General features: G+C 37.4%; 1 protein-coding gene across 1 annotated transcript in view; it reads left to right on the top strand.

The window, feature by feature from the left end:
• Positions 1-348: 348 nt before the first annotated feature.
• LOC5575422 (UPF0668 protein C10orf76 homolog) overlaps positions 349-18,780 on the top strand; it is a 42,167-nt gene continuing 23,735 nt past the window's right edge. The window contains exons 1-2 of the mRNA XM_001661894.2: positions 349-1,097; positions 7,339-7,418. Coding sequence (XP_001661944.2) covers positions 465-1,097; positions 7,339-7,418 — 713 coding nt within the window. The 5' untranslated portion in view covers positions 349-464. The remainder of the gene's footprint in view (positions 1,098-7,338; positions 7,419-18,780) is intronic.

Raw genomic sequence — 18,780 nt, 5'->3', positions numbered from 1 at the left:
TTGAGCTTTGTGAACAAGTGAATGCGCCATCTTTGGATCAGTAGAAGACATGGAGGAACACTCTGAAATTGATATACTGTGTAAATGTTAGTTGACCGTCAGAAGTAATTCCGTCGAACAGACACACTTTTCCTTTTATTCGTTATTTATTTAAGTCAGGTTTATTCATTTTTTGAAAAAAATACGCTTAATTCATAAAAGAATTTTCCAAATTTCATGGAAAAATATCATAAAACAATTATGGTATATAGAGGTGTATAGACATTGTCCCATTTTTTAACATTTATTCTGCAATTCTCTTAATCGTGTAAGAGAACCGAAAAGTCAACATAAAACAACAACAATTTTGACGTTTTGTCAGTCGAGTTGTGTCTTTCCTTTCGTCCGGGTGTGAACGATTTTTCTCCTGCGTGTGAATTTAAATCGCATTTTGCGTGCCGCGACAAATCATTCATTAACCGGAAATGGCCACACGAAAACGATCCGGTTCCGGTTCCAAGCGCCCGAAGGAAAAGGTCGTTTACATCTACGAGCTTTTGCTGCACGGAGCAAACGCGGATCAAAACAAACAGAACTTCTGGGACGAGTTTTTCTTGCTTCAGCCAAACACGGAAGCCTTCGAGTCGGAGCTGCAAAAATTGGATTCGTCAAAGCTTTGTGCGGCCAAATCAAACCTTCTGCTTCTGCTGGAGAAATGTGTGGATATTATGGACGTGAATGATGTCAAAAGAACTCACAATGCCCTGATTACGCTTAGCATCCTTACTTATACGATGTTTAAAAAGTACAGCAATTCCGAAGATGGAAGCGTCGAAAATATGTTTGCCGAGTTTCGACTTTGCGACGTGGAAGAACATATCAAAAAGTTGGTGGAGAAAATCAAGGAACTGATCATCTGCGATAACTCGGACACGTTGCGGTTCTACTGCCTCAAGCTGCTGTTTATTGTCGGTTCCGGGACGGACAATTTGGACGATAATCTGCTGCTCGAGTACATCATGTCGAACAATTTGTTCGACTCTCTGAAAAAGGTTCTGAGCGATTCGACGGCACGGCTGGAACACGGACACGATATCGTGATTCTGTTGGCACTTTTGGTAAGTTGCTCTAAGGTCTAGCCGTTTTATCTCCAAATGAACTTTAACACTTCACTTTTTGCAAAAAAAAAAATAAAATACTAAAATCACTAAGGTGAGCAAATACCTTTAAACTCTAATATGTGATGCTTATCTTGACAGATAGGCCTATTTCGTCTGCGACTTACAGACTTCTTCAGTGTCGAGCACTCGACATCGTTTATTTGTAGTTTTAAACATACTCTAATAATCCCTCCCAAAGTTTAATATAAAAAAGTGTAGTTTTATCTCGCCATGCAATTTGGAGCTTATCACGTTTAGTAATGGATTGGTTTTATCTCCAAATTTTTCATATTCCGTACCAACTGTTATTAAGGTTAGCGTAATTATTGCCTTCAAGAAAGCAATAATTAGGCTAGAATAACTCTTAAGTTTTCTTTTAATCTTTTTCGTAGTTTCTAAATGATTTAGTGATTCGTAAATGTTTGTTGTTTCAAAAGTAGATTTTCTTCGAATATATTTGATTTTCCTTGTCCTGATAAAGAGTGTACACTGATAGGATCAGTGTAAAACAGTTTGTAAAATCGTTTGATCAAGTAAAACAGTTTGTAATTTGTAATTAGGGACACAATTCGGCCATTAAATCATCTTTCGATTCTCAGATTTTTTTAATTTCTTTATTTACCATAATTTTAAACATTACATTTATTTCTCGCATAACATACGATCTCGCCCAAAAAGCCATTGGTAACTTGGTGTGTAGCAAACAAATGGACTTACACGTTATTTGCCAATGCTACGAAGAAGAGAAGATCCTCCTCTATTTCCTAGTGGAGATAGTTTTTATGTTGGTCCATTTAGTTGCGTGAAAAACAATGAGCTACACACTCGATTACCAATGGCTTTTAGGGCGGCAAGATCATAAGTTGTGCGTGATTTCTTGTATCCAGGTATTTTGTGTTAGAAAACATTATTACCCTAGTTTGGTAAAACTAAATTAAGATTCTATCAACAACATTACATTTCTTTTGCCGTAGCAGTTCAGAATTACAGGGGAGTTTCAACATTGGAACTATACTATATTATTTTCAAAATTTTATTTTGAATTCGCTGCAGAGCTTTCTTCCTAATATTACAACAGCTAGTCCATATTGGTACAGCATACAACATGGCTGACCTGAAAATTTGTTTGAAGATCAAAAGCTTGTTCTTACCACAAAGTTTTGGTTTCCTATCAATAAGGGGATAGATACATTTTACATATTTATTACATTTGGCTTGAATGCCCTCAATGTGATTTTTGAAAGTTAAATTCCTATCTAGCATGAGCCCTAGATACTTAACTTCATCTGACCATTTTATTGGAACCCCTCTCATCGTAACAACATGTCTACTTGAAGGTTTCTAATAAAGAGCTTTTGGTTTATGTGGAAATATTATAAGTTGAGTTTTGGAAGCATTAGGAGAAATTTGTTCAAGAGTAGTGTTTGATCCGTTGAATCTGTTGCATGCTCCTTTGAGGACGAGCGACGGAATCCGGATCAATTGTGTCCGGTTCGCGTCCGGGTGAATCGGCGCGTCAGTAGTGTTTGATCCGTTGAAAAAAAAAGAATCGATGCGTCAGTAGTGTTTAGTCCGTTGAATCTGTTGCATGCTCCTTTGAGGGCAAGCGACGGAATTCGGATCGTGTCCGGTTCGCATAGTAACCGCACTATCGGTATCGATCATCCGTGTATATGTTCACGTATTTATTTAAAATTATATCTTTATCGTTTACCAAAACGAATCCTTTCCCATATCCAAACTTCCAGTGTTTTCTTGTGGAAGTGCAGAGGACTCCTCGGCTTCTATAAAGCAAGTAACACGTCAACATTTCCCTCCCATTCCCAAATTGACCTGCATTCGGACGCAGCCGGCGCCGGTATTGTTTGTTATAATAATGAGAGCACCAGTACTTACACATTGAAGATGCTACTGGTCCTGAGTAGTGTCTGTTGGTTCCCTGTGTAAGTACAGCTGTTCTTGCAATAACGGAGTAGCAACTGCGGGCGGTCAATCATGCTCATGCTCATGCTCATATCCTTAGCCTGTCCAAAATACATAATTTACCCTAGATGTCAACTCAAAATACAACTATGTATGATTCAGAAATGATGGCGCCTTGCTGAGATAGATAAAATTATTTTTTTGGAGACGATTTTCCTAAGGGCCGCTAGTCATATTAGAGATGCTCTCACCCTAAAATCTAAAATAGATGAGTCTAAATGTCCTATTATTATTTAAAGTTACCTACGATCTAGTGGCTTCAAGTTGGAAATAGGAAATTATACGGTTCAAATCCATAGAGTTCTATGGACATTTCTCTTCTGTAATAAAACTCGAAAAACAGCTCCCTTTAAGACTGCTCTGCACATTTCGCTTGGTTTCACAAATATTTGAAATCGGAAATGTGTCAAACTTACTACTTAATAATATTATATGTAAATGTTTTAAACCATACAAGAATATATGATTAATTCTCTTTGAATGCAACGAACCATGCCTACAAAGTTTGTACGGATAATTTGCGGACACCCTGTAAGAGTGCTGGTCCTGAAGGGATTCCTTCATCATTTTTAACAGTTTGGCAAATGAGCTGGCTTTTCAACATGTCGATTCTGGACACCTCCCTAAAACATGGAAAAACTCTTTCTTAGTAAATTGACGCTTATATTGAGCTGTTCGGTAATCCAATCCGCATGGTTATTAAATTAATTAACTCATTACGCGTGATAAAAATGGACAAATTATGGGTGATATTATGAAAAAAAAATCCCAGCAGAGCACGTGGATTTTTTTTTTCATAATTTCACCCATAATTTGTCCATCTTTACCACGCGTAATGAGTTAATTAACTCTTTCTTAGTGCGTTTTTCAAATCAGACATACGTAATTATCGCGGTATAGCAATGATTTCTTGTATTCCAAAACTCTTTGAATCAATTGTGAATGAAAACTCTTTAATCAAATTAAAAATAAAATAATTCACATGCAACATGGCTTCTTTAAAGGTCGCTCGATGACTACAAATTTGTTAGAGTTTGTAAACTATATATTGAATGCAATGGATATCATGGAAATCATGTCTTTATACAGACTTTAGCAAAGCTTCTGGTCGCATTGACATTCCTATGCTACTTTTTAAATTACAAAATATTGGAATCGAACCAGGACTTTTAAGGTGACTTGAATCATACTTGACTGACCGACAACAAATAATCAAATTCAATGGAATAAAATCGAATCCCATTCAAGTCACTTCAGGCGTCCCTCAAGGTTCTCACCTGGGACCTCAGCTTTTTATTATCAACGTAAATGACATCTCCTTTATTCTTAAGAAACATAAACTATTGATTTATGCCGATGACATGAAACTCTTTCTGGAAATAAGAAATGAAAATGATATCAAGGAATTCTCTAATGTATTACAAATATTTTATACATGGTTCTGAAAAAGCCTGTTAGAACTTAATGTTAAAAAAATACAACCTAATATCATTTAGCAGAAAAAGAACAGCATCAACAATTTCAATCGCTCTAGGAAATCAGAATGTGATTGAATGTTATAAAATTAGAATTTAGGAGTAGATAGATTCGAAGCTAATTTTTGCTACAACTTTTATGGGATTTAAATTTCGGTTTTGGCTAACGATATTTAGCGAGCCCACAATGGTGGTTCGTGAAGAAAATAGTGTTTTACTTGCTTTGCGCATCAGAAGTGTGAAGCAATTCCTGTAGGAATACAACGAATGAAGCACCTTTTCAGGATGTTCCAGGCATTTGGTGAGTTTGTTCCTGTAAGAAGTAACCGGAATTAATTGTATTGGTTGCTAAAAGATCTTTGCATTTCGGAGTTTGTGTAGGCTTACGATGGCCGTTGGAGATAACGGAGCAAACGGTGTCTCGTGAACTTTTTTTTTTCGGCGTAATAATGCTGCTGAGTTTTTTTAGTTTTGCGCGTTCGTGTGATGCTTTTTTTTGCGTTACAAGTTTGTCTTTTCTAGCTTTATGTTTTGCCCTTTCACTCGTGTTCGGAATAATCCGATGACCCTGAGAGAATATTTTTTTTTTATGTCTTTATTTATGTGAATTTTAACACATCCGGCTAGTTCTTCACTCGTCAGAGAGAGTCAGACGGACTCCTCGCAAAAAAGAAATAAAAGGTTAGACCAAAGGGGCCTACCTTCGAGCCCAACCACGGGGTCTCGCCTATCGTTTAATTACAGAGTTAATTTTTTACAATACAAATTAAAATAAAAGCAAAGAATCACAAACACATTTTCTTCAGTGTGGAGGTTTTGTAGTTCATTTGTTCTTCTACCTGCCACTAGGTGGCCTCTGAATGTTGCGTGCAAGCTTGAGATGTTTCGTTGCCATCGTTCCACTTTCTGGTTTTGCTTTTTACTTTTTAACGAGCAGAAAATCACTACCGTTGAACGGACAATTTTCTTTTTTTCTTTTTTTTTTCGCGCGGGACAATATTATTCATATTGTAAATAAAGCATTATTTCTTTCTTTTGATTGCCGGCATTCAAAAGATTAAATGGAAAACAATTAAACATCAAATCGTTCGGGCCCATCGCCAGCTTTTCTGGCGAATCCTGGCTTACTACCCTTCCAATCCTCCAAATCCGTAGCACTTATGTCTCTGAGTCGGTCCGTAGCACTTATGTCTCTGAGTCGGTGGCCTCTCATTAAGTAAGTGCTACATCAACATTTCCTTCCTTTATCCCTAGTTACGGTAAAGATGGGCGTGGCCGGGAATAGCGATGTTCATTATTTTGGTATTTTTGTTTATGATTGGATTAAGGTTCACTTCCCAGCCTTGTTATTGAAAGCAGTCTAGATGATATTATCAAAAGGAAAATGAACATTGCTAGTATCCAATCTAAGAAGTATACCGTAACTACGCTAGCGCTAACGCTAACGCTAATTTTTGCTACAACTTGTATGGCCCAAACACAATTAAAACATTATATATAGCATATATGCTATGTACGAAATTCTACACCGAGACGAGAAGTTCATGGACATTTAATAAAATGCAAATCACAACGGGTTTCTATCGATCGATTGTAACCAGCTTATTTGTCTGAAGAGTCTGCATCCGATCAACGAGGCGATCGTAAGGTTGTAGTTACACCGTCAGGACACCGAGTGAGATTCATGGTGTAACTAGAAGGGGGTAGTATAGGGATGGCAAACTCCTGGTTGCTATTGTTCAACCTTGTAAGTTACATTGTAAACGTGTCGAGTCGTATCTTTTCCCACTGGTTGATCTCGTCCGAAACAGTGTTACCAAGTATTTAGCCGTCCACTGGAAGCATTAACGTGTCCGTGTTTTAAATCGATCGGAATCATAATACAAAATTTTCGATTTTTCGGAGAATTTATTAGTTTTTACATTTGCCCTAATTCTAGCTCTGTATTGAATTGTCGTAAAGTAAGTAAAGTAGGCTGGATCTAGAATCTGGATTTTAACCCACGCTAATCCGCCTGTAGTAGGCTATGAATCCTACGATTGACAATCGTTGGAAAAAAGCCATTCTTATTTTGGACCTTGAAGCATCTAGAATCAATATCTAGTTCCGCAGCTGCACAACACCACAAACCCTTGAAGCTCCTAGCGTATTACGGAAGGAAGCTAGCTAGATCAGTTTGCACTACCGCTGCCACTTCGTCCAGTAAGTGGTCCGCACAAAAATCCCTCATTTGATTAGGACTCTGATTCGCCAATCGACTTTGAATTTTTCGACGATTCATGAAATCTCTCAAGTTTCTTTATTTTAGAGATATCTTTGAAGCATCCGTCAAATAGAAGCATAGATCACGTTTTGCAACCGGTCTCTAAAAACTGTATCTTCCATGAACTCGTTAAAAACTGTGTCTAAAAAGATTCCCTTTATTTGCTAAAAAGACATATATTATTTGGTTGTCATTGTCCCACATAAATGCTGGGTAAAATATACTAAAAAAGGTAATTTATTCGATTCGTCCCATGAAAATGGAGCTACGAAAAAAACTGTTAGTAACCTCTCTGACACAGCATTTTCCTTCTATTACCAAATGAAAGGCATGTGGAGAACACAGTCGAGACAAACTTTACTAATATGTACTTCAATAAAATGATAGGATTCTATGTTACTTGTGTAGTGAATGTAAACCAGGCCAATATACAACATATCTAAATGCAAAAAAAAAACTTTTTTTTTTTTCCTTTTAGGTTAACTACCGAAAGCATGATGCTACAAATCCATACGTTGTAAAATTGTCTCTGCTGGACGACGAACTTGCGCTTCACGGGTAAGTACAAATCCATGAAAAAACACTTCTTCGATATTACATTATCTACCGTGAAAGCCCCATATTTGACGCGGGTCGAAACTTGACACATTTTCTAATCCAATGTATTGTAATACAGTCTCCCTAACTCGATGTTGAACAAACCATCGACTCATAGAAATATCGAGTCATGGAACAGAAATGCTTTGAACTACGAAATGATTGAGTTGAATTAGTTTGAAAACCGTGCGCATTGGATTATCGAACAGCTCAATATATTTGAAAGGCGTTTTGAGTTGACCATCATAAACCGCTTTTCATAATGATATGACCGCGCATAATTTTTCGTATACAGCAAAATAAGAACAAAGTAGGAAGTCTGATACGTACACACTTAGTTTTTTTTCACGGGCTCGGCTGTGCGAATCTCGGTTTCCCGATTTTAGCCGAGACTCAGCTAACAATTTGTCCGGTTGCTTAGCAACGAAGCACGATTTACTGATACTCGGCTTTTATTTACTAAGATCCCAGGAAATGTGTTTGCCGACTCCTCGACTGTGCGGATCTCGGTTAAAATTAGCCGAGATTCGGCATTCTAATTTACGTGTGTAGTTATAGATAAAGGCAACGAAAGTAAATTAATGTTTCGATTACAATTATTGGTCGGTGTTCAGATAGACTGAACCAAGTGTTTTTTTATTGGTTTTAGGAAAACCTACCCCAGGCATTCAAAATTTAAAAATATTTGCATTGTTTGCTGTGTTTTTTTTTGTTTCTTTATTAAGGTGAATTTTAGCACATTATGTTTGCTGTGTTAATGGTCTTATCCACTGGTGTACTAAATCAACTCGGTCGAAGAATTTTGACACTAGAGCGGGTCCGGATCACGTGGGGATCAAACGGGAGCGTGCCCCGCTCAAGTGTCACAATTCTCAGACCGAGTAAATTTAGTACACCGGTGGATTAGACCATAGAACCTATTCCCTGGGCTTGCAATTATATTTTCCAGGGAGCGGTGATTTTAGATATTTGATCGCTGTATTTTGTACTGTTGATTAGAGGCTGCATGAGCTTCAAAACAATGGCAAAGTTTTTATTACAATCAGATTTTTTTTGTATTCTGATTTAGTGATCCTATTCAAACTACTGCATAATACGGTTATCATTCATTAAAATCATTTATACTCCAGTAAAATATAATTTCAAGCTGGTTAGAAGATGGGTGAGTTAGAAGCACAATTAGACCCTTGAATGTGCAATGTGGGCTAGTACACCCGATTCTGTTTTTGCATGCGTACCGTGCAAAAAAGTTTTCAGTTCAAAATTTAAAAAAAACAGTGCGCTTCATACAAAAATAAGGTTTTGGCGAAAAAAAATGTATGGAAACTTTTTTTTGCACGGCCGTGTAAAAAAAAATCCGTGCAAGAACAGAATCGGGTGTATATGGGAAATGCCATTGACGGTTTGTAATCTTCTACGAGGTTTTCGAGACACAACAGGGCGCGTGCACCGGGTTGCGGATAGGAGCAAAGGGAGAGCAATAGCATCTACTTAAAATAATAGAGCATAAAGCCGTTCTATGATTAGGTAATGTTTAGCGATCTCCTATGGTGTTCTAGTACTATAAAGTTCTTCACACACTGGGAATTCTGGCCTTGATGTTCATTTTTAACGTAAAAAATAAAAAGAAATAATCATACTTAATAAATACCGTACTAAACAGCTTCACTGCAGTATTAAATCTGATCCCTCAATTTTCTACACTTGACAAGGTTTTGAAGAAAATCAATGAGTGAAATAAAAAAAAATGTGACTAAGCCACATCAGCTAAGTCCATACATATACAAATGTTATAGGGGAATATATGGTAATGGTACAGGTCGGATTCGATTATCCGGAGTATCGATTTTTTTTCACTCCGGATAATCGAATCACTAAGAGAAAAATTAAAATCTGCGATAAAAGAATTAAAATTTTATCTGTTTTTGTTGTTTAATTTATATGATGCAGTGGCGTAGCCAGAAATTATTTCTAAGAACATTAGGGGTCTTGAGAAGAAAAATAAATTTTTGACTAGCATACACAAAAAACCTTTTTTCGAACCCCCCTTTTCCTACCTACGTTCAAAACTGCTAAACCATTCATATTGTCATTGCAATACTAAATTATATCAAAATCATTGTAATTGTAATTGCTCGATCCACACCCTGGCAGACATCCGTCCGCCTATCTAGACACGGGCTAGGTGAGGACCTACCAAGCCTCCCCCGTTAACATGTCCTATACCGTTTAGCACACCGGGATCTTCCACAAGCAGGCGCCGGTATTTAAAGCGGTCCCACAAGTTTCAGATACATTAAATAGATATAGTCCCTCTGGCACTAAACCGAATAGCGCCCTCCACATCATCACCAGCACTGCCCATCCCGCGCGCCAACAAAATGCCGGAAGTAGCGTGCCGTGTAGCACATCAGATGTTTTACACAGCACACCACCTCCGACACCATGCTCAACGTACAGCAAAGACAGCGCTGATAAAAAACGGAATGCGTTATTCGATTCAGTACCAGAGGGACTATAAATGTAACGAAGAGGAAATGAAAAAGATAGTAGAGATGGTTTGGCTGTTGGATTGCTGAAACGAGAAGAAATAAATAAAGTTATTACGTTAAAACGTGGTTTTTATAGTTAAATAAATGTATCGATAGTTTCTCATCTGTTTCTTTTCCGTATCGTAGTTGCGTCGATTATATCCAACTCGAGTTTTATCGTCTCCGCTCGGGCAATGAGGACCGCGATGAAATGAAAATATAAAAATACGAGCATTAGTGTTTATCTATTATTTAATGTGGTCCTCATTTGCTTTCCAATACCTAAGTAACATGTGAACTCTGCCTCTATCAGAAAATATTAATAAATTATAATTTATCCTCCTACACTTCCCTAACACAAAGTATCTCTATTAAATAAAACATTTACAAGTGCAAAAGCGCAAATAATAACCAAACAAATACCCCAAAATTCTTTCTCATTGTACGACAAACATTTCAAAACAATTACGAAATGCTAAAATTCAACAATAACTACCCTCAACAAAACTTTCATTCAATCACCCTTAAAATACCTACACAGTCATCAGTAGACCCTGCACTATAATAACCTCCTAATATAACGCAGAGCTAAAAATGCTCTCTTGCGTTACACAATCTAAACAAGAAGCCATTTTCAAATACTTCCCATAATTTGTGCGCGGCAAAACAGATTCCACTTTCTACATAATGTAACCCAGCATGAACAGCTGCCCAACTCTCCAGATCTGCGCCCTCCAAGTTCCAAGGTGCTGCTGCCTTACGTTGAAAACTTCTTTTCTCAAAGTCTGTCTATCAATTCCGAACTCTATTGCATTCTACCATACCAATCAGACCCTATTCCTGACTAGACACAAAGTCATAACCCCAATGTGATGGATTTACCCAGTAAATCCACAACCTTGTCATAACCCCTTTTACGTTAAGCAATCCTCGAGAGTCATCCATATTGATGCTTGGCAAAAAAAAAAATATAGGTGTCAGTATTCAATCCACAAATTCCAAATTACACCACATTACGTTGGTCCGTTTGGCGTCGCCGGTGGATACCTGTTCTGGCATTCGTTTCTTTCAAATTTTACTTCTGTCCTCCCACTTTATCAATACGAATGTTGACGAATCACGATAATCTGAAGATCGTGACCAGAACGGAGGTAGGATTTATCACTAGGGACCAACCACCACCATACTAAATTATATCAAAATCATGCACAAAAACTGAAAAATAAGAATATAAAAAATATATTCCGGATAATCGAGTCTAAACGTCCGGATAACCCAATCCCGGATATTCGAGTCACCGGATAATCGAGTCTCCGGATAATCGAGTCCGACCTGTACGTATGGTAATACAGTCGACTCTCCACAACTCGATGTTCTATAACTCGATATATTCTATAACTCGATATATTCTATAACTCGATGGATTTTGCGGTTCCTTCAAATTCCCATACATCATCAGGGTGGCCACCGAACCGGGAAAAACGGGAAAAGCGGGAAAAAGACGGGAATTTGAATCCATCGGGTAAAAGACGGGAAAAACCGGGAATTTGAGATGGTCACCGGGAAAATAATTTTGAAAGAACATCTTCAAGATATAAATCTATAAATCATCAAAAATAAGTTGTAGAAAGTTGATATGGTTGATCATATTGCCATTAAGCATCTGTTATCTTGGACAAATAACTTTTAAATTTTCTTGTTGAAACAGTCTAGTTTGCTACACTCAAGTTGGTTGGTAATGTTTTGGAATATTTTATTTTTTTATCTCCTACTATCAGGGTTATTTTCTTTCGGTATCTTATTTGACTCAAAGTTTTGAATCAGATATTAAAACTTCTTGCATAAAGTAACATATTGGATTCATTATTTTCTTTAGTTACTTTAGTTTAGTGTGGCTTTGTTTCATCCTCATCTTAAACTTATTAGCTTTAGTGAACTCTTAATTTTTACACACTTAGAATAAAATGCCGAAAATCGGCTTTCGGAAACCGAGATCCACACAGGCGAGCGCTCGGCAGTCATCTTTTAGCTGATTAACTCGGTTTCTGTGAAAGAATTTAGCTACCGTGTTAAACTGAGAATCTCGGCATCTCACAAACTGAAATCTCAGTAAAAATGAACAACAATCTTCATTGAGGCACTTTTGGCAGCAGAATATATTCTTAATTTATTTAATTTACATTTGTGTTTTTAAGCAATGCTAACTTTGGGCTGCCCATAAATCATAATTGAAAATAATTATTGACATGTCCTTAAAATTCTACTAATTATTCCATAATTACTTCCCGGCAGAAAACGAACGACATTGTATACTAAATTACATAAAAAACAACAATTTTGAGCATACTTACAGAAGAGTCCGTACAATCTCCTCCAGACTTATAATTTCAGGCACTTGGTTAATTGTAGAAACTTTTCCACGATATTTTTACTACTTTTCTACATATACAAAACAAAAATACTGAGAATCTCGGTAAACTTAGATGGAAACCGATATATCAGCATTCGAGCCAACTGAGTTTGGTGAAAACGTTATTAACGTTGGTGCTCGGATTACAATTTTGCCGATATACTGGTAAAATGTAGAACTAACCGAGATTTCAGTTTCAGAAGTTGCCGAATCTCGGTTAAAATTATTTTTTAGCTGGGTTTTCAACAAAATGGGCTGAAGCCGAGTTGACGCAGCATTTAAAAATGCCGAGCTCGCGAACAAAATTTAAGTGTGTATGAAGAAAAAAAGTAAGGTTGAAAATTGAAATACTTTAAATAGGGTAATAGGGAACAAAAAGGGCATATCTTGAAATGTAAATGGAAATGGAATGCTGTTTGTATGTCACGAGTTGACTTGAGAACGGGACGACTGATTTGAATTATTCTTTCACTTTTGTTTTCTTTAGGGTCTCCGACGTGTTTGAGTGGAAAAAATTTTTTGGGAAATCCTTCAAGACAGCAAATTTGACATTACCTTTTTTTAAGCTTTTTCAACAATTTGTCATTCCATACCAATTGTACAAGAGACAAAAAATACAAGGCAGTCTTCTACGAATATTATTTTTTTTTTCTTGTTGGACGGAAAAATACTGTTGAAAAGTTTGAAACAAAATTTTTGGTGTATTCAATTGAAAAACCAATCGAAGGGTCACGTTCAGGCTCCTCAATTAAAAACCGGGAAAATTCTGACAATTATACCGGGAAAACCGGGAAAAAAGCGGGAATTTCGAAATGAACATTTGGTGGCCACCCTGATCATGCTCTCCATAAGTTGATGTTTCTATAACTCGATGTCTCCACTAGTCGATGCCACGTGGGAGGAAAATTTCCCTCCATAACTCGATATCCATCTAAAAACCCATTTTTATACAGGGAGCATGGACCACTTCTGGTTTGGCAGTGAACAAAGGACTTGCAAGTTGTAATAAAAATTTAAAAACATAAAAATAAAAAAATAAAATAAAGGATTTTCCGAATATTTTGAAAAAAGTGTCAAAGGATATTTTTTCAAAATGCTATCAACAAAATGATATTGTCTGCTTGCAGAAGTGATCATAAAAGTATAGGAAATATAGAAATTTGAGCCTTTGATTTTAAAATTTTTGTTATCCGTATGTTTTATAACTCGATAATTCTATAAGTCGATGGTCCCTTGAATATCGAGTTATGGAAAGTCGACTGTAGTTCATTCTTACCTAATGGGATTGTTACAAGACCACAATTTCGAAACATATTATTTCTATCCAGCTTTTTACGAGCGCTAATGGCCACCAAAGGCTAACTCGCTTTCTGGTAGGGATCAAGTGTTCTGACATTAGACTTGGGTAGTTTGATAGTAAATCGATAAGGTCGATCATCAACCTTATCGATTAGCAGCTCTAGTGATCCTTTATATGAGAGATAAGCGGAATGATTTGGCAACAGACGAACAGTGCTGAGTTTGCTCGGCGTCGAGAATAATATTGTAACACGGACTTGACTTTTTCGTTGCTAAAAAGTGTATTTTATATCGTTATAGATCTTTGAGCTACATTTCCAAACAAATAAACAGCAACAAAAATCAACAAGTAAATATTGCATTGACAAACATTCAAAAAGGAAACTTTTTCATATGTTTTGCTCTATGCAAAACAACTTTCACCGAAATAATTTCAAGCGGATTACATTACTCCTCAAGAAAAGTTCAAAACAAACATACCGCTTGTTCGTTTGGCTCACGCTTTGACAGTTCTCGTTGCTCGATTGGCTCACACTTTGAAAGAAATGTCAGCTTCCGCGAAACTCTCTTATAAAGGATCACTAAGCAGCTCTCAAACGACCAAATCCAAACGTCAAATCGATTGATCCCTACCAGCAAGTGAATTCATGCATGGCAGCCATTAGCGCTAGTAATAAGCTGAATACATCGGTCTTAATAATCGAAAGGCTCAGCTATGGTGTAAAACCATATCTTAGCAAATACTCATTAGTACTGTCATGTAACAAATGTATCACAAGAATGGGTGTGGTTGGACTCTGGTTCTGGAGAAGATGAACCGGGCTTCAGTTTTGCGGAAGCATGGATCTGGAGAGCAGGAAAGCCGCTCAGCCTGAAGGCTTGATCGATTTGTCACTCGCTGGTCTGGTTCTTTGGGTTAATGCTTTAGAAGGGTTGAGGTTCGGCTTCGGTTCATCTTCACCTTAAATTGACTTCAAAGAAAAAATAGTTCTGGGGTTCAACAATTAATTACACAGGAAGTTTACTTGATTTGTTTGTAGCCATTTGGCGGGGACGGACCTGGTGTAGTGGTTAGAACACTCGCCTCTCACGCCGAGGACCTGGGATCGAATCCCATCCCCGACATAGTCACTAAAAATTTCAGTGACGACTTCCTTCGGAAGGGAAGTAAAGCCGTTGGTCCCGAGATGAACTAGCCCAGGGCTAAAAATCTCGTTAATAAAGATAGAAAAAAAAAAAAATGTAGCCATTTGGACGACAGGGTGGATCCTAATTTTGACATTAACATTAATGACAAATAAGGTCAGGCGGGGCAAGTTGAGCACCCTAAGAATAAGCACGATTTAAGCCGATTTAAACGTTCTTATTTTTGTAAAATTGGTAACCATCTGTGCTGTTCGGCCAAAACAAAATGGACTGTATACGGACGAAATAAAACTCGCGTCTGCTCTTGGAACAGTCAAATGCATAATTAACTTTATTTTAGAAACATTACAGGGGTCATGCACAAATTACGTCACGCTCCAAGGGGGGGAGGGGGTCAAGCCAAGCGTGACAAGCCTTACAAAATTTTTGAAGGACTCATACAAAAAACGTGACAAAGGGGGGGGGGGGGAGGGGGTCGAAAAAGTCGAAATTTAGCGTGACATAATTTGTGTACCATCCCACAATGGTATGGGTATGGATCAAAGTGAAACAGTATTCATGGTGTGTTCATCTCGGGAGGTGGGCTTGTTTGCTGGGTCGTGTTGCCAGGCGTAACACCATCCTTATATTTTACATTAATACTTTGACCATGGTTGGGGAAAATCTTGAAATTCACTCTACAGTAGCCAAGCAAAGCAAATCACAGTCAGCGAAATCAATGAAACTCACGCCCATCGCTGCTGTAGGCAAAAAGCCGTTGCTAAGAGCAACCCAAAATTACTATAGGAAAATGTTCTATTTTCCGCTGCATTTTCCGCATGTAGAGCCTTAAGGTGAACTTGCATCGGAGCCAAACCTCAAATTTTCAAGAGCACAAATCTAGAGAACCTGACAACGGTTCGTGCTGAAAATCTAATCGATTGGTCACCACCAGCGAGTGACCAGTGAGTAGCTTTTTCAGCACAAACGGTTGTATGGTTCTCGAGATTTGTGCTCTTGAAAATTCGAAGTTTGGCTTCGATGCATCTTCACGTTAAATAAACGTTCAATGAAACGTTTTTGAATACCTACTGTACTGTGAAGTGCCACGTGAGTTTCCCGAAATTCAAGCCTACTACTATTACCATTCCCAGCACTGACTTTGACCTCCAACCATCGAAAGTTTTTAAAAATGATACAGGTCGGACTCGATTATCCAGAATATCCATTTTTTCACTCCGGATAATCGAATCACTTAAAGAAAAATTAAAATCTGCGATTAAAAAGCTTAAATAATATCTTTTTTGTTGTTTTATTTATATGATGCAATGGCGTAGCCAGAAATTATTTCTAGGAACATTAGGGGTCTTGAAAAGAAAAAAAATGGGGTGGGTAATGCTGCTACATTACCGCGGGGTTGACGTAGTACTACTATGGACACAACTTCGATCAATTCTGGGTCAGACTCTTACAACAGTGCGGTAGCTTTTTGCAGGTGATAGGATGTTTGATGATAGATGATAGTTGCTGTGATTGTGAGTATTCAATTAGGGTAAGTGTCCCTTAGTTGTGGGTGTTCCTATACACACTAAGCTAAAATCACCGAAGTCGGTAATCTGTTTACCGAAATCTCAACAGCTGAACGTTCGGTAATCCGTTCGGTAAACGAACAGATTACAGATCATTCGGTAATTCGTATATTGCAGGTCAGTTGTCAAAACAACCAAATCTTCGGTAATCGTTCACCGAACAACGGTAATCCTGGTGCTCGCGTTTCCTCTCGGAATATCACATTATCACTCAGAAAAAGAACCGAAGTTGACATTGTTTACCAATCACAAGGCTTTATTCTTTTAGATAAATCATACATTTAAATCAAGCTCGATGCGGGTGACCTACAGGACATTTTTCAAGCTGCTTCTTAAAACCATAGAAAAATCACAGGATCCACCAAAAGAAGGAGAGAGACGCATCAGATAGTTCTCACTTGACGGGATGCCGGTTCCAATTCAATCGCCAATATTTGCGATTCAGAATGTCCAAATGCCGTCGCAGATACTGCGAATAATTTCAAGAGTTATTACATTAAACATGAATAGACTGGATTGACTTACCTCCATCGTGTTATAGTGCACTACTGCTCAATTTGATAAATTAATATAGAATGAACACTAATCACAACCCAATGGCAGCAGAAAAAAACAACTGTGTGAGGATTTAACGCTGTCATCTAGCCAACTACCGATGTCGGTAATCTATTAGGACAATTACCGAAATTTCGGTTCAATATTTTACAGTTTTCGGTAGCTGTAGAGATTCACAGATCTGTCGGTAGAAAATTTGACAGATGTATCATGGTTTACCGAAACTCAGTAATTTCGAGGATGGCGCGCTGTCAAAAAGTGGTCGTTTACCGAAACGACGGTATTTTGCAGATTTACCGATTAGTTTCAGTAATTTTATTTACCGAACACGCACAGTCTGTTTAAGTGTGTAGTTACTGCCGTTTTCACTGATTTTATTACATTAGCCACAGAACCGACACTGCCAATCAACGTAATGGGTTGTTAATATACGGAGTAGTTGAAAAAAGTGTTCAATTTACTTTAAACTGATGAAATATCACTAAATTTGCTAAAACTTTTCTTACTTGTACCAATAGTTGCGATAAAGTGTTCCTATAGTGGAGGATCCCATAAGAAAACAACGGATACCGCAACTATAGGAACACAAATTAAAGATATACCGCAACTAAAGAAACAGTGTACCAATAGTGGAGGTATTATTTTTCACTGACATGCGGTGGATTACTGTAATGAAATCATTTTTCTCATTTAGCCAATGGGCGTTACTTCCCGTTACAACATTAACATGTACATTAATTATGCTTCTTGAATTTAGTCGGTTAAATGAAGTTCAATCGTGCTTAGTACCTCCACTATTGGTACATCTACCCTACGTTATGTTTTTAAGGGAGATCTGTTATATGGTTTGGAAGCGTTTTCAGAGTTTCGGATTTCAAAGTAAAATAGTTTAAAAAGGATTTGATTTGATTATGATGTTTGAATTACAGCGAAGTTTGAGTATAAGTGTAGTGAAAGATTATTAATAATTTGCCATGTGTATGAATTTGTAAGTGTACTAGTTTTGTGTTGTTATTGATTGGATGAAGTTTTCAGAAATTAACTCTTTTTGGACTCATTTTGGTGGTCCTGAAAAGGTCCATTTGTCGTTCTGTGGTTCAGAGAACCAGTGTTTGGTGTTCCAGGAATAATCCAGTGTTGTGCCAGATGATTGAGTTTGTTTTTTTTTTAATTTTCCTGTTCGGATGCGCCACTGCGACCAATATTTAGATATATTGTGGCATTACCCGTATCCTTAGTGTATAGTGCATGTCGCATTACTCCATTTCCATTGATAGGTAATGAAGCATCGATTTCTGTACAGTTCTTGTTTTGATTCCTCAGATATTGATACAAATCGACTATGATGAAAACTGCCCATAACTGCATATCAGCCACATTCGACATTTTTGACAATTTCGAGTTAATACCGTGGAGAGTCATCAAATGATGTATACTTTCGCTCAACTTATTAAAATCTGTGATTTTGTTCTAGAAAATTCGAAAAAAATACCAAGTTGTTTTGTCACATTGGTAATTATAACCGCATAACAGTCACATTGAGATTATGCATGAGCCTCGTAATGTAGTAGCAAAGAAATTTCTATCAATCAATTTCTATCTATCAATTTTCAACCTCAAATAAGCACTTTTGTGTCTTGGTAATTTTTTGAAATTTTAGTTTCTTCCCATACTGCCATAAAATGCACACTTGGTGTTCCATTTACTCAATTTCTACTTTTGTCGACTGTTACAAATATGCAGTTATGGGCAGAAAAGGTCTCGCTATTTACACACCCTTCATAGAAATTTACATCTCAGCGAAGGCGCGCCCC

The sequence above is a fragment of the Aedes aegypti genome, chromosome 3 (genome assembly GCF_002204515.2).
Source record: "Aedes aegypti strain LVP_AGWG chromosome 3, AaegL5.0 Primary Assembly, whole genome shotgun sequence".
Classification (NCBI taxonomy): Eukaryota; Metazoa; Arthropoda; class Insecta; order Diptera; family Culicidae; genus Aedes; species Aedes aegypti.
The sequence above is the reverse complement of the archived record's forward strand: the minus strand, read 5'-3'. Positions and strand labels throughout refer to the sequence as shown.